The sequence below is a fragment of the Podarcis muralis genome, chromosome 6 (genome assembly GCF_964188315.1).
Source record: "Podarcis muralis chromosome 6, rPodMur119.hap1.1, whole genome shotgun sequence".
Taxonomy (NCBI): domain Eukaryota; kingdom Metazoa; phylum Chordata; class Lepidosauria; order Squamata; family Lacertidae; genus Podarcis; species Podarcis muralis.
Genome location: NC_135660.1, coordinates 26,221,804 through 26,238,775, shown reverse-complemented (window position 1 = coordinate 26,238,775; position 16,972 = coordinate 26,221,804). Strand labels below are relative to the sequence as shown.

Here is a 16,972-nt window from a genome sequence, read left to right as displayed (position 1 = left end):
TTCATAAAGTGGTTCAACATACCCTCTTTAATTGGTCGATATAGACTTTTGTATAAAAAAGCTGATCGTCATCATTATCTTGGAGGTTCCATTGTTGCACAATACTGTTTACAGCTGGAGAATATCCAATAAATCCTGAAAGAGACCATAGATTGAACTAAATAAAGACATCACTGTTTCCACTTGAAAATGAGCTGCCTGCACTGAACATCTAACTTTAGGAAGTCCCAGTAGATGAAACTAGGTAAAGTTTTCCCATCCATTTCTGACCAGAGACTTGTCTTACGACAAACTCCCTGCATCTCTGTGCAAGTAAAATCCTCAGTGATACACTGGGCAATAGATATCAGTCATAATATAGACATGGAAGCATGAGAACAATTGTGGAATATGGATATAAAATTTACAGCACATAAATGATATAAAAATGATATATCATTGGTATCTAACACCAAGTAAACTAACAAAAATATATAAATCTAAATCAAACAAGTGTTGGAAATGTAAAGAGAAAGAAGGTTCTTTTTATCATATGTGGTGGTCTTGTGAAAGGTTAAAGCATACTGGGAAATGATATATAATGAACTGAAAAGGATGTTCAAAATAACCTTCGTAAAAAAACAGCAACATCAGAAGCTTTCCTTTTGGGAACTATAGAGACAGAACTACCTAAATAGTATACTATATGTATGCTACTACAGCGGCAAGAATGCTACTCGCCCCAAAATGGAAAGAAGCAGAAGTCCCAGCAAAGGAAGAATGGATACAAAAACGTATGGAATATGCAGAAATGGTGAGATTTACTGGAAGAATAAGAAATCCAGATAGCAAACTTTTTATAAAAGAATGGAAATGGTTTATTGAATATTTACAGATAAATTGCAAGCAGATAAAAACATTGGCAGGATTTTTGTAATAACCTGCAGTTTCATAAGAGTATATATTTAAAGTAGATAATCAAATGAGCCAATTAAATGATGTTGGATATGCAGAAGATATTAAAAAATAAATTTAAGGAACCACAGAAAGAGAGGGAAGGAAGTCAAACTTGAAATGTTAAAATGATTGTAAAATTAATGAAAAATATAAATTTGAAAATATAAATAAATTGAGGAGGAGGAGGAGGAGGAGGAGGAGGAGGAGGAGGAGGAGTGGTGTGGAATCTGTGGTCTTCCAGATAATGTTAGGCTCCAACTCCCATAATCTCCAGCCAGCATGTCCCATGGAGTCAGGAGTGATGTGAGTTCTAGTCCAACATGACGTGGAGAGCTTTAAGAATGGCATCAAAGTGTGAGAGTATGTCAGAGTTCATTAGCTGCTAGATAAGTCCTGCCCTGGATAAATAAAAAACATCTAGTTTTCAAAGTGGGTGGATATCTGGAATATAGAATCACAGAATTATAGAGCTGGAAGGGACACGAAGAGCATCTAGTCCAACCTCCTGCAATGGAGGAATCTTTTTGCCCAATGTGGGAGTCAAACCCATGACCCAGAGTCTCATGCTCTACCAACTGAACTCTGGACTGGGCAATTGCCACAGACTCTCCAGAAACAGTAGGAACACCCTCAGCACTAAAGAAGATGTTTTGTCAACTGTTTTTGAAGTTTCATTATGATCAAGCATTAAATAAATATGGTGAAATAAATCAAACAGTTTTTACAAAACTACCTACCTCCTGCATTAAGGTACCGTTTTCCACTGCGAACAACAGGGTACTTGTCTGCTAGTCGTTTATCAGGCCATATCAATCCATCTGCTGCAAACACTACCTTGTGATTAGCTTGCTGGAACTTCTTTAACAACTCTTTGGGTCCCCCAGCAAATATAACATCATAGCTGAAGTTTGGAGGGATAAAAAGATGACCATTAAGGGCATTTCTAGGCTTAACATAAACATTCAAAACAGGAGTGAGTGAGTGTATACACACACACACACACACACACACACACACACACTTAGAATAAACCTCATTTTCAAAAAGTTATTTCATGTGCATATTTTATTATTTAGAAAATACGATGCATGCAACCTCAAAGAGATACATACAATTCATTTACTCTGAAAATCTGGCTAATTGTCACCATACCAATCACTTGGGCTGCGTTCGTACTGCAGTTTATTCCATTTTATTGACATGATATTTTGTGTGTTATATTTGAACTTTCACACAACATAAAATGTACATCCAGAAAACTAATTTTCTCGTCATGTATCATTTCCCAGAATACCCTCGCTGGATGCCCTTTTTTCAGTTCTTCCTTTCGCCACCACACAACAAAACCAGTTTGCTTCGACTTACACAGGGCACACTGAAGTATGCAAATCTAGTTTCCTGCAGTGAGCACAGATGAGCCTCCACAAGAAGCAACATATCGGGATATAAATAATAAAATTATTATTGCTACTACTACCTATACACTACACCAGGAATAGCCAATGTGGTGCTCTCTCTCTCTCTCAATCCTTGCCAGCTTCACCAATAGTCAGGGTCCTTGGAAGTTGTAGCACAACAACATGTGGAGAACACCAGCTGTTTGTCTATGCCCTAAAAAGTAACAGCCAACTATTACCTCAGTCCTCTAGATGAGGTTTAGGACAACCATAGGGACAGCCAGAAAGAACCAATTAGAAGCCATTTTTCTTCTTCCAAGTTTGTTTTAAATTAAGTGAGCTTTGTACTCTAGAAACTGGTTTCTATTCAAAAGATATGGTGAAGTGGAAAAAGAAAAATAGGCCAAATTATCTGTGTTCTCCACACCTGTACTTGACATAGTAGAAGTCCTAAGAAACATTTGTGATCTTGTCTCAGAGACAGTAAGGTTTTTTATTATTATTATTTTAAAACATTCGTTTTCTTGTAAGAATGCCTTGTAAATCTAGAAGACGGCAATAGGCAGCTGCAACAAATTTAGGAGAGCCATCCCTGTGTGCCTGTTTCCAAATTTTATGAAGGAACTTTTAAGAACCGATAAGCAAAATCATTCTAACAGAATGTTCTTTCACAGTCATTTTAACCTTAGGAGTCAGCATAACGGTCACTAATGTGATTAAACTTAGCCCAAAACTTTTCCATCCATTTAACGATATTGTTTTGTTTTTACATATTTGTCTTAAAGCGGGAAAGCATTATTTTCTGTTGAGGGCATCATCTCCTTTCTGCTAAGGCAATGTGGCCCTCAACAGAAAAGGCCAAAGCCAGTAGCGGGTGAGGCCAGAGTTGGAAGTGGGCAGGTCCACTCTTTCTCCTTCTCTGCCCCCTGCCACTTCCCCCATTTTCTTTCTAACAGCCACTTCTCTCCCTTCCTTGTCTCGCTCCCTCCCACTCTTGCCTGTCAAGGAAAGGACAAATTATTCTGGTCAGAGGTTGAAACTAATCACTTGCAGAGAGCTATTGAAATTATGCAAAGCCTAAGGACTTCAGGTTCCCCACCCCTGTCTTAAAGCCATAGCTGCTTCGTTGGTTTTATTAATATTTATTTATCACTGAAGAGAAATGAATTTCTCTCTTCACCTTTGTAGGAAGAGGATCTCAACTTAATGAGAGTGCATACCCCCACAGTAATGGTTGTTGTTAAATAATCCAGGATCACTACATTCCACTAGTTCCATGCATATTCATACTAGCAGATTAGGAACTCATTTTGTTTTGCTTTTAACCTACCTACTTCTTCCCCTGTCTAACTCCTTACTTGGCTGAGAGTAAAAAAATATGGATTGGCATGCATTAACAGGTCACTTCAACCACCCATGTGATCTCAAGGGATCTCAAGAATGGCTGGGGAAACCCAGCCAGATGGGTAAAGGTAATTATCTTAAAATGATAAATAAAGGGGGGAAACAATTTTGCAGAATGTAAAAGAAGACACTGAAAAGGATTAGGGTGAGTCTAGAGGACCTTTCAGGTGTTCCTCCATATACAGAAGATGAAACCTCTTTGATTTTTCCCTGAACTTCTCACTTTCACCTATTTTCTTCTTCTTTTGCAATCACTTGTAGCTGAGTAAGATTGTCTTCTATAAACACGGTTTTAACAATGAGTCCACAAGTGACTGTGGAGACCGATTCTGGATCCACACGTCCTTCCACAGTGAGGACATAGATTTCTGGACGGGAGTTGATCATAGAGAAGGTTTGCCAAACGTGCCTTTCTCTTAGCTCATTTCTCCCTCTTGTCGTGAGTTTGCGTGTCTTCAGAGCCCATGACACCTTTGATAAAGGCTGTTTTTTGTATCAGATTGCTTGCTCTTTAAGTGGCTGCATAAAATACCACCGCCTTGTGAGTGATTACAAATTCCCAAATCTGTCTGCTCTATCATGGTTGTACTTTTACACACCAGTTCCAAACATCAGTGATAATATTCACAGCTGGCAATACCCGTTCACAAACAGTTTTTCAGAGACTGAGGCTCACTGCTGATTCCTCTGCAGAAATAGCTTGTTTAGGATGTAACATGCTGAATGTTGTACCGCATGATATCACAAACTATGATATTTTTGCTGATGCTGCTGAGATTTTACAGCTAACTGGAGACATATATTTGAGAAGCAATGTTTTAGCAGTGCAGCATTCAGCATATACAAAGCATTACTATGGTCCTTTGACAAGGATTGATACCAATACAAAAGGGCAGCAGAGTGCAAAATGGGCTGCTTTAATTAAGGTGGTTTGTAACAATCACTTGTTGTGTTCTTCCTTTGCCAACGCATGTTCCCTGGAAGAAAACCAATATGTTGGCTTTGGCATGCCAACTTTCAGTAGAACAAGGTTGTTATAGATGCTACCGCAGGTCTTAAGACACAGGGCTCTGTCACAACACACACGGTTTGCAAAAAGAAACCCCTGCTTTCTGTATAAAACCATGAAAAGGGCTAACAATGAATGAGCCCCTGTTGGAATCATTGCACTGCAAATCCATTAACTCAATGAGGCCTTTGTCTAGGAACCGGAGCAATTATTGACTTGATTCCACTCAGGCAAATCTCTATTCTGCCATCACCATGCCCTTTTCATCCAATGTCTACCTTCTTTGCAAACACAGTTAATAAAACTCACTAGTCAATAAAACACAGACTACTTGCCTCTCTGAAAGTTACTTAGCTCAGTCATTACATCCAATGCTACTGGGTTACATGTTCAGCTGCACCTATTTTAATGGCCTTTGGAAAGCTTAAGAGAACAGAATTGCTCTTTTGGATTTCAATAGCACTGTTTTACAGCTTGGTGTTACATGTGCGCATCTGCACTCTCTTATTACAGGCCCCCCCCCCAAAAAAAAAAATCATTCCAGGTTGTCTCTAGTTCTCCCTATGCAGCACTTCAAATATTTTCTGGACACACGGATCCATTACCAGGAAATAAAGAAAACTTATGCCTCTTTTCATTTTCCTCTCCCCGACCACAAGCTTGCCAAACTGTATTCCCCTGCATCTGGTAATTCAGCAGTCCAAGATCTTGGCTGCCTCTATCCTTCCCCTCCTTGTCTCCCCAGCTCCCTTTCTCCTCTTTTTTTTCTTTTTTTTTTCCCTCCAGTCTCTCTCCAGAGAACGACTACCACAAATGCATAAGCTGTAGAGGTCCTTGTCATTTGGTAGTTTTAAACCACATGAGGGGAAGAAGAAGAATGCCTTGTTCTTTTCGTTCTTTTTGTAGTCATGAATATGCACTCAAACAGGTTTCTTCTCTACTAAACTTTCAAACGTAATCTGTTCCAGAAGACCATTTGACTTCTGAAACATTTGAAAACCGAGGCACAAAGGGCAGTCTGCAAATTTACAGAGAAAATTGAGAAAAATACAATGCCCGTTCGACTTCCAAGACACATTCGAAAACGGAAACATTTACTTCTGGGTTTTTGGCGTTCGAGTTCTGAAATGTTCGTCAACGGAGACTTTAGAAAACTGAGGTACCACTGTACAGTATTCTTCATTTTATGTTCTGCTTGTCATCTTCTCCACAACCCTATAATTTCTTGCTGCTGCCATACCTTGGTTTCCTCCATCATCAGCCTGGTGCTTGCCAGATGTTTTTCACTGTAACTCCCATCAGCCCCAGTGAACATAGCCACTGGTTACAGACTATGAGAGTTGGAAACCAAAACATCTGAAGAACACAAGGTGTGCTTTTTTCTTTTCTTTCTTTCTTCTATATAGACTTCCCAGACAGCTAGTCCAACAGAGGCAAGAGAAGGAAACCTCATCCATGGGGCCAACTCAGCCTAGGGAGGGAGAGACTTATACTTTCTAGGACAGCAACTAATTATTATTATTATTATTATTATTATTATTATTATTATTATTATTAATTTATTTATTATTTATTTATTTATTTATTTATTTATTTATTTATTTTTATCCCACCCTCCCCAGCCAAAGCCGGGCTCAGAGCAGCTAACAACAGTAAAATAATACAGCATTCTAAAATCAATTCATTATAAAATTATATAAAAGTGCTGGCAATGTTTGTTGAATCCACAACCAGCTCTGATGGTAGAGAAGGAGCCAGGAAGCATTTCTCCAGGAAATGGGACATTCTAGGCATCACAAAGGAAAACAATACCTCTTCAATGGGGCTTCCCCGAGAACAGGAGTGGAGGACTGAGCAAGAAAAGGATTTGAAATGAGCATGTCAAATTATGTTTAAAGACAGGTTACGTGAAAAACAGCAGGCACAGGATCATGGTCTGGCTGCATTTCAGTGACAGAAGCTTTACAGCAGCGTCAGGCAGAACTTTGCATTGCAAAATATTATTTTTTCTCCTCATACTACCAGATTGCTTTTTTAAATTATGAAGTCCTCTTACTGTTTGTTAACTCCTTTTATGTTTAAGCTGGAAGCATTGCCCAGCTGCATAAAAGGATGATGTCACTGTACCAAAGTAGGTAGAGTTACATTTCAGACATCTGTGAGCTACATATGCAAGTTATGTTTGTTGTCCTTTGGCTGCTATTGCATGTTATTCTGTCTAGTTCTGGCCAAGCTCTCTCTCCTGGGGGTGGGGGGGGGGGGACATTGAACTGCCACTGGAGGAATAGAAACACTCCAGCAGCACTTAGGAAAGGCTTAAGGGCCCTACTTCTCCTTGGCAATGTTACAGCATCTGAGGGCCATTAACACAGTGCTGATCTAACAAGTCCAACAACATCTAAGTGAGCAGAGCATTCAAGGAGACAGAACCAATGCAAGACAGCAAGGCCACTCCTCACGGTGTGGGGCTCTTCCACCAGACATTATGCTTGGATATCAATCTGCTTACTATAGAATCAGATGGTGATGGGTTCAAAAGAGGAGGGGGGACCTTGGATCACAGAACAAGGGGCCTATGTCTGAACATCTGTGCCTTACATTTAAAGGACTATTATACCACTGTGACAGTCATGGCTCCCCCAAAAGTCTAATGTGGCCTGAAAAGAACAAAGAAAAACAATGTGATGTGGGCAGGGGTGTCAGACTAGACCCAAGGAAACCCTCATTTGAATGGCTACAAAACCATAAAGCCTAACTTGAGCAAGTCACTATTTTTATCCCAACCTGTCTAAAAAGGTAGTTTTGAAATGGGTGAAGGTACCCAAGCATGCAGCCTTCTGCTTTTGGAGAAAACTGGGATAAAAATCTGATAGACAGGTGCAGAATTGGGCCTGTAGGAAATGTATAATATGATCCTTCAGAAGGTTTACAACTGTTGAAGCAGATAAATGCTTAGCAAAACATAGCAGACCTAAAAAAATGTCCCAAGGAGCATTAGCATTCTCTGAAGAGTTGAAAGATATAAAGAAAAGGAATACTTCTGGTTACGAACTTAATTCATTCTGGAGGTCCATTCTTAACCTGAAACCGTTCTAAACCTGAGGTACCACTTTAGCTAATGGGGCTTCCTGCTGCCGCTGTGTGATTTCTGTTCTCATCCTGAGGTAAAGTTCTTAACCCGAGGTACTACTTCAGGGTTAGCAGAGTCTGTAACCCAAAGTGTTTGTAACCTGAGGCACCACTGTACTGTAAACCCCCACCTGAAGGGTGGGGGGAACAAAAAAATCATTCCAATCAGGTCAAAGAAGTACTGTATAATGAAGCCCTGTAAGAGCAATATGTGAAGAAAAGTTTTTCAGGGTTACCTAATCTGAATTAAAACCACTGGCAGCATGACAGTAGTGGATCATATAAAAAAGCCACACTGGCCATGGTAAAGTTCCACTGCCAAAGGAATGCCTTGCTCAGAAGTTATGCTGTGATTTGGCAATGTATTTTCTGGCCTTTACACTTTATTTTTTAAAAAAGAAATCCTTTGTTGGTAGGAGAAGAGGGAAGCTTAGCTAGCAAAACAATATTGATTTCACTCATAGACTTGAAACATGATATTTTAGTTTGAAAATCTATCCTTCCTTCAGCTGCAATACTGGTGTCATCTGCAAACTCAGGAACACGTTTCTGAAATGGTGTACTTGAAGTCCTTTATATAGAGCCAGACTGTCAGAATTCACTACTGTAGAGGAATAAATTATTGCTGTAGCCGGTCTCCATTTCCCTGACAGGACTGAAACCTGTGTGAAAATGCACAGAACCCCTTTACATAGAAAGATAAAGCTTTTAACAGTTTTCCCTGCTATTTTATTGTATATCACCTTGGAACGATTATAGAGATGAACAACAACAACAGCAACAATCTCCACACTTAGGTTTTAAATACTGTGAATCAGGGATGAGGAATTCAGCACCTGGTATTGAAAAGTCTTGTTTAGATTGGTGCCTCAAAATGTTATTGCACTGCAACTCCCATTGCCCTTGAGCAGTTGCTTTCCTGGCTGATGGGAGCTGGAGTCCACAATATCTGGAGCGCACCATATTACCCATCCCTTCTGGAAACCATAGCAAGCTATTTTTCACAGAAAAGCAACAACAACAATGCCTTCTCTGAAGGAGAAGGTATGTTCAAGACAGAGGGCACTGACTTTTGCGATGCATCTGCACACATTGGATTGATCCAGAACGTGTTATAAAGTTATGCCATTCTTTGCTGAATTTATTGTCCTCTTGGTGTCTCAAATCAGCAGACAATAAATTCAGCACAGAATGGCATAACTTTATAGACTATATTAAAGATCACTATAAACATTTAAAAACGTTAGCAGGATTGATATAGCACTTGCAATTTAAAATGATAAAGGATAAAAATGGAAATGTAATAAGTTAGATAAATGCAATTAGATGCAGCAAAAAAGGAAGGAAAATTTTGGAAGCCATGGGAGGGGGTAGAAAGAAGTACAGGGGTCCAGGGAACCCCATAAATGTATTGACATGCATTATGGTTTTAATGTAAACAAGTGTCTGTGTGTGTAAAAAAAATGTTATTTTCAAAATTTGAAAATTAAAAAGAAAAAGAAAAAAAGAATGCTGATTTGAGATTTGGGACACATACATATTTATGTATGTATATACATATACATAATTACATATGCATATATAGAATTACATACATAATTCTATCTATCTATATATATATAGAATTCAGAAGTGAAATGTTATTTCTGTCTCTATAGCAAGGAACTGACATACCATCAATCAAGTATACAAGGCTATATTGATTATTTGCTTCAGAATCAAAGTCAGAAATAATTCATCAATTGATTTATTACAATGTATACCCTGCCTTAATGGGACGCAGGTGGCGCTGTGGGTAAAAGCCTCAGTGCCTAGGGCTTGCCGATTGGAAGGTCGGCGGTTCGAATCCCCGCAGCGGGGTGCGCTCCCGTCGTTCAGTCCCAGTGCCTGCCAACCTAGCAGTTTCAAAGCACCCCTAGGTGCAAGTAGATAAATAGGGACCGCTCACTAGTGGGAAGGTAAACGGCGTTTCTGTGTGCGGCTCTGGCTCGCCAGAGCAGCAATGTCACGCTGGCCATGTGACCCGGAAGTGTCTGTGGACAGCGCTGGCTCCCGGCCTCTTGAGTGAGATGGGCGCACAACCCTAGAGTCTGGCAAGACTGGCCTGTACGGGCAGGGGTACCTTTACCTTTACCTTTATACCCTGCCTTTGGTTGCTCCAAAAATATACTACAAATAGCATCTTCTTGCTTAAAAACAGAACAGAAAATAAAGCACAAGAAAGAATATAAATTGGCAGGTGGGTGCCAAGTGAGCCTCTCTGGAGAATATGTTCTAGAGTGGAGGCACAATCAAGGAAAAGGACCTTTCCCTGGTAACTACCTCCCCCACTCCCATATGATGGCAGGGGCTATGGTTTCTCATGCAGTTCTCAGAAAGCTTAAACACATGGGAAAATAGGTAGCTATTACACAGGTAAGGTTGACTGACATGCTGTGTTTTTCGTAGAGGCAAATAATCTCACTGCAAAAGAAAGCTGAAACAAAAAGTTGCTGATTTACAGGAGGAAAGGGGGGAAGGCAAAAGCTCGTCTTTTGCTCCAAGCGGAACGGCAGGTATTTAGGAACTTTGCAGGGAAGGAAGCCTATTAAGTAAGCTGTATAATGTTACCCAGTGGGTTTATGAAGACTCCCACTGTTTTGCTTTTCCCCAAAGTTTGGCAGACTAAATGTGAAAAGTGTGCCTTGGAGTTTCTCCAGCTCTCAACAAAAAATATAAAATGAATAAATGAAAATGGCTAGCTTGTACTCCAGACAACCCTCCATTCAAGCTGGCTAACCCCAGAGTTGGACCTAAAGCACAGTGTGAAACAGGGGGTGCTCTGAGAGGAGAAAGTGGTGGCTGGCTCAGAGCGGCATTTTCCCTTTTTGCAAAGTTGTAGCAGGAACTTTCAGTCAGCGACAGGAACCAGATGCTCTCTAGAGTATGATCTCCCAGACAACATTTTTCCACCACAAGATGGAATGACCTCATGTTATTCCTTTGCTTTTCTCTGTCCCAGAGTGGCAGCATATTAAGGCATTCAGGCAACTTTTGAAGTGGTAACAGTAGCAGCCATATGACAGAGTGGAAGGGCTTAAATATTTAAAGTATGTTTACAAATTCCAATTCCAGATTTGTTATCAGTCATAAATAGCTATATCAACCATGGCATTTAATAGCTTTGAAATTCTGCCTGTTCCAAAGTGGCCAAAGTGAGTATTTTTCCTATCATGAAAACATTTGTCTTATGGCAAAACACAATTTACCAGGCTATACTTTTTGAGTCATGAGCTACTGGGAGAATCTGCAAGTCATCTGAGGGTTTTTTCTACAATCAAGGGGTATATAAATTTTATTAAATAAAATAAAAAATAAATTATTGTTATTATTGTTGTTGTTGCTAATTCATGTGTTGCCTTATACTCAAAGATCTCAAGGTGACATACATAGTAAATATTGAAAATATACAACGACATCTAAAAATGATCACAGTAGACAGCCCCCACAAAGTACACATTTCCTGCCACAACTCTCTCTCTCTCTCTCTCTCTCTCTCTCTCTCTCTCTCACACACACACACACACACACACACACACACACAGCAATAAAACAGAAAGCAGCTAAAAACCACCAGATATCAACATTCAAATGCTTGAGGTGTTTGAAAGGTCTTAGCCTGAAACGATATAAGCAAGACTCAAATAGGTTTTTAAAAAGTAAGAATATGCATCTAATGCTTATGAACAGAAATTGAAACTCTTAACAGCATGAAAGTTTCAGAAGAAATGTGTGGCAATGTGTGACATTGCGCATCAAGTCTTCCACTTCCTTATTATTTGGGTTTCTCGCCTTGAGAATGTCTTAAAGCCTGTTTTGAAGTCCTGGAGAAGCTGCTCTCCTAGCTAATTGTGGGAAGCAGAGAATGCTGTGCTGTGGTGTTAAGTTCAGCCAGAGGACCTGCCATTTCTCCCATAGGAAGGAAGTTAGATTGGCAGGCTTCCACAGGCCATGTGTAAGTGACTGAAGCAGAGTCCAGACAGTTATTCCCCATACAGCTAGATCAGGGGTCTGCAACCCGCGGCTCCGGAGCCGCATGTGGCTCTTTTACACCTTTGCCGCGGCTCCGGGGCGGATACTAGCGAGGGGAGGAGGCGCATTGTGCGCCCCGACACTGCCCACTGTGGCGGGCACTGTACTGGCTGTGACGTCGCATGGGGGCGGTGCGTGCGTTGTCACGCACCATCCCGACGTCACCTTCCTGGTTTTGCGGCTCCCAGTTTTTTTTTCTTCAGAAACGGGTCCAAGTGGCTCTTTTTGTCTTAAAGGTTGCAGACCCCTGAGCTTGATATTCAGGGTGGGGAGGGCATTACCAACTAGGCTGGCTCATTCATGGTGTCCAGCCTCCATGCTTTGGAGGCGATGTCACACACTTGAAAAATGAAGGTTATACAAGGGGCTTTTTTGAAGAGGGAACTCACAGGAACTCATTTCTGGCATCTCTCAGGTGGGTGCCATTGCCATTCTAAGGGAGGTGTTCATGGTGAGTTCCGGCACCTCTTTTTCTAGAAAAATAGCACTGGATATTCATCATTCAGAATCCACACCTGCTGACATGTAAATGCCTAGACACTTTTGTGCAAATGTCATCTTCAACATGTGAAGGACTGGTGCAATAAGTGAGCCAGAAGGCAGGATTCAGACCTTTCCTTTCCACACTCACCACTGTAGCACAAATACCACATGCAAAGGGTCTGAATCTTTATGCTAGTAAACCAAACAGAACAGACTGGGAACTGGCCGGCTGTCCCATGCTGTTAAGACTATTACTCCCATCATCCATGACTATTGGTTGGTACTGGCTAGGGTTGATGGGAGTTGTAGTCCAACATCATATGGAGGGATTAGACTTCACTGTGATAGTCTTTATTGCAACTCTAATCCCATTAAACATTTCCTTAGGATTATTTGCCTCTGATTCTCTACTCGCAAACTCCAAGCTGGCTGAAATTCCCACTTTAGCTATAAACCTGTACAGAATACAGGGGGAAATACATGTGTGTGTGTGCACGCGCACACACACACAATACAAAAGAGTGTCTAAAATATTTTTGAAGGGCGACACCAATTAATTATAAAACATGCACCCTAAGAGTTAGGGCTCCAAACTAACAGCTTCTACTTCTGAGACACGTATGAATTATGGGTCACCAGGCTCAGCCCTGCAATTTTCTTCAATAGGAGGGCCTGGGAAACATGGGGCTGTGGAGAAGATCTAGGAGATTGTATGAAGGGCATCATTGAATAACTTCAGCCAGTTCCCACACAAAACATCTGAGACTGGTGGAGGAAGTCTCCAAAGTCAGAAAGAATTACAACATCAGGAAACAGATGGGTAGCCGTGTTGGTCTGCCATAGTCAAAACAAAAAAAATTCCTTCCAGTAGCACCTTAAAGACCAACTAAGTTAGTTCTTGGTATGAGCTTTCGTGTGCATGCACACTTCTTCAGATACACTGTGTATCTGAAGAAGTGTGCATGCACACGAAAGCTCATACCAAGAACTAACTTAGTTGGTCTTTAAGGTGCTACTGGAAGGAATTTTTTTTGTTTTAACATCAGGAAAGCTTGCGTCCCAGTACTGGACCTCTGAATTTTAGAAATTAGCCAATATGCTGTCTTCCAGATGTTGTTGGACTTCAGCTCCCATAAACCCCTGCCAGCATGACCACTGGTCAGGGATAAGAGCTGGAGGGCACCAGGTTGAAGGAATCTGCTGTAAGTTTAACTTGAATTTGCTGCTACCGCTCACTGTGCATTCTTTATAAGAACACTTTCTTATTTAACTGCCAATTGTGCAGGTCATTTACCCATTTACTTCTGACAGGAACTTCTAACTCATAAAGCAGGAATATTTATTTTAGGCTGCGTGTCTCACAGCTTCTCGAAGCTAGATAACATCCACTCCCCCCCTCCTCCCTTCAAGGAACACAACATGCCCCGCTGACAGTTTCTGCATCTGTAAATCTGTTAAACAAACAAAGCCTGCTTCTTATACAGCCTAAAATCTCTGGAAGTGGAACGAAGCACTAGCTTTTCCCATTTAAAAACTAGGACACAGGGAAATATATGCATGTTAACCAGCAGCATGTCACAACAAAACTGATTTTCCCCCACAGTCCAAAGTACAGGATCCAAAATAAATAACTTATCTTACCAGTCAACATACATAACCACCAAATCCTCTTGATCAGCATATGATTCCAATGCAGACTTCAACAGGCGTACTTTCTGACCTCCTCCGATAGAGTTTAGAATATCTCCTCCTTTCCACTCTTCACCTTTACCCAGCACCTAAGACAAATAATGAAGGGTCTTAAGCAGAGTGTGCTGTCACAACTTGGACCATTATTGATAAGCCGTGAGACAGTATTTGGTCTTCATGCCATAAATGAGTGTCAGCTCCAGGGGGACTGGCTAATGTGTCCTCTGATGGGCTTCTTCCTCTGCGGTGGGTCTTGGTATCTCCTGGTATTCTCCTGATGGACATCTGCTACAACTGCAGACATCTCCAAGAAAAAACACAAGCAACTGTCAATGACAAAAGCCACTGACAAGGGCAGTCCATAACTCCAACTTGCTTGTTACAGGTACCAGAGAATACCTTCACCCAGTGAACTGGCTATTTGTCCATCAGTGGCTTTGACTTTGGCCAAAAAAACCGCCAAAAAACCCAATACCTGCTGCTGGAAGTAAAGGCACTGGTTGCAGCAAATCATCACAAGCCCTACTGTCAGCAGAGGAGGCTGTTGGTGGTATTGCTTCTGTCTCCTGCCTTTTTGGCACTGACCCATGACCCATGAGTCTTCTTAGTGGTAGTTCACCATTGGTGGAATGCCTCCATGGCGAGCTATGTCTGTCTCCCTCCTTATCAACTTTCCAGAGAAATATAAAGACATTCCTGTTTACCCAGGCATTAGTAACTGTGAGGGTCTGTGGTAGCTTTTAAATGTTTTTAGGTGTTTTAGATGTTTTTAAAGGTAAAGGTAAAGGACCCCTGACAGTTAAGTCCAGTCGCGAATGACTCTGGGGTTGCAGCGCTCATCTCGCTTTACTGGCCAAGGAAGCCAGCATTTGTCCACAGACATTTTTCCAGGTCATGTGGCCAGCATGACTAAGCTGCTTCTGGCAAAACTAGAGCAGTGCATGGAAACACTGTTTACCTTCCCGCAGGAGCAGTACCTATTTATCTACTTGCACTTTGACGTGCTTTCGAACTGCTAGGTTGGCAGGAGCTGGGACTGAGCAACGGGAGCTCACCCCGTCATGGGGATTCGAACCGCCAACCTTCCGATGGAGGGCAAGCCCAAGTGGCCCAGTGGTTTAGACCACAGCACCACCCGTGTCCCCCTTAGATGTTTTAAGGTAGTATTTAATTGGATTTAAATAGGTTTTTTTATTTTAAATTGAATTGTTTGCCACCCTGGCCTCCTTTGGGAAGAAGAGTGGGGTACAAACACAGTCAGTCAATCAATAAACCACACAAGAAAGAGCTGCAAGTGGATTATGGAGGATTAGTAAAAAGACAGCTATCATTTTATCAGCCAGTTTCTCAGGTCTTATGGGGCCTGTCAAATACTCAACCCTTTCTAAATCAGACTTTTTCTTAACTATGATTACTGTTGTCCTATCTAGTGGATTGGGGGTGGGGGGAATCCTCAATCCACTTCCAAAGAATAAACACTGTTTTCCTATGACATTTTAATTCTCGGTGCATTTTCTGTAAGTCGGTGAGTATCAAAGAAACTTATTTTGAAGTGAACATGTTTAGGCTGAAAACAAGTTACAACAAAGCTCAACGCACACCTCCCAGGCCTTCCAACAGTTTAGGCATATTAAAGACAACATTTCACTGCCCATAAATTTTCCATGTCCCAAGCCATCCTGAGCACTATGACATCACTCTAGAAATATGAGAGGCGATTCCTAACCAAACAGTAACCCAGCAATTACTTTCCACCGCATAAGTCGCTCAAAGCACCAACTTGCTGAGAAAGAGAGGGGAAAGCTTTTGATTCTTAAACTAGATAAGTAGAGTATTTCCAAGGATAAATCACAACTGGACTAGGACACTGTGGACAATGGAGACGAACACCACTAATCTGCATGTTGGAGGAGTTTCGTTGGGCAGTGGTAATTGTAAAGTTTTGCTTCATTTGCAAAAAGGAATCCTGCACAGCTTGTGTTTCAATCCTGGCCATCACAGTGGGATAAACATTCATGCTATCACAGCTAAAGCACCTTCATAGTGTTGAGGTGCCAGAACAGATGGTGCATTCAGGATGGAATAGTATTTGTTTAGTTGGTTGGCCGGGATTTCTTTTTAATCTATTTTAGCTAAAGAAAAGGGATAAAGGCTCTGAGAACTGAATTAAGAGAACTGCATGTTGCCTACACCAGCCTCTTCCTTCCATGCACAAAATAAATTGTGCATATATAGGCAATGTCCACACAACTGGAAATTACCTTTTTGGGGGTTGCTGAATCCTGATTGTGTGGAGAGACCTTACATACACAAAAGTTCTTAGCCCTGTTCACAAAACAGCATGCGGAGCCTGATTGTGATGGCAGGCACGACCCAGCTTCTTTGTCACATATTAAGTAGCAACCAAATACTGATGGTTTTAAAAAGGGCTTTTAAAAGGAGGCAGGGCCATAGCTGAGTGGTACAATAAGTCCCAGGTTCAATCCCTGGTTGGACTGGGATCTAAAATCCTATAGCTGTTGCCAGTCAGTGTAGACTGCATTGAATTAGATGGACCATAGGACTGACACGGCGAAATGCAGTTTCCTAAATTTCTTACATTCACTGGCAGAGAACAGGCATTGAATGCAGAAAGTTCAAAGTTCAGTCGCCAATGTCTCCAAGTAGGAGTGAGAAATTCTCCTGTCCAAAACCCCAGAGAGCTGCTACTGGTCAGTGTAGCAATACTAAACTTAGATTAGCCAGTAGTCTGACTCAGTACAAGTCATATCTCTATGCCTTGCAATCAGGCCCATGGGAATCTGCTAAGCAAAATATTTTTTATTGACCTCCATTGCCCTGGACCTCTCTGATA

At 41.2% G+C, this 16,972-nt stretch overlaps 1 protein-coding gene across 2 annotated transcripts in view; it reads right to left on the bottom strand.

Moving 5' to 3' along the window:
• The window catches only part of PLOD2 (procollagen-lysine,2-oxoglutarate 5-dioxygenase 2), a 64,408-nt gene that overhangs the window by 29,248 nt on the left and 18,188 nt on the right, over positions 1-16,972 (bottom strand). For both annotated transcript variants that reach the window (XM_028731223.2, XM_028731224.2), the window contains exons 3-5: positions 14,071-14,207; positions 1,674-1,837; positions 23-135 (exon numbers count right to left, since the gene is read on the bottom strand). In XM_028731223.2, coding sequence (XP_028587056.2) covers positions 23-135; positions 1,674-1,837; positions 14,071-14,207 — 414 coding nt within the window. The remainder of the gene's footprint in view (positions 1-22; positions 136-1,673; positions 1,838-14,070; positions 14,208-16,972) is intronic.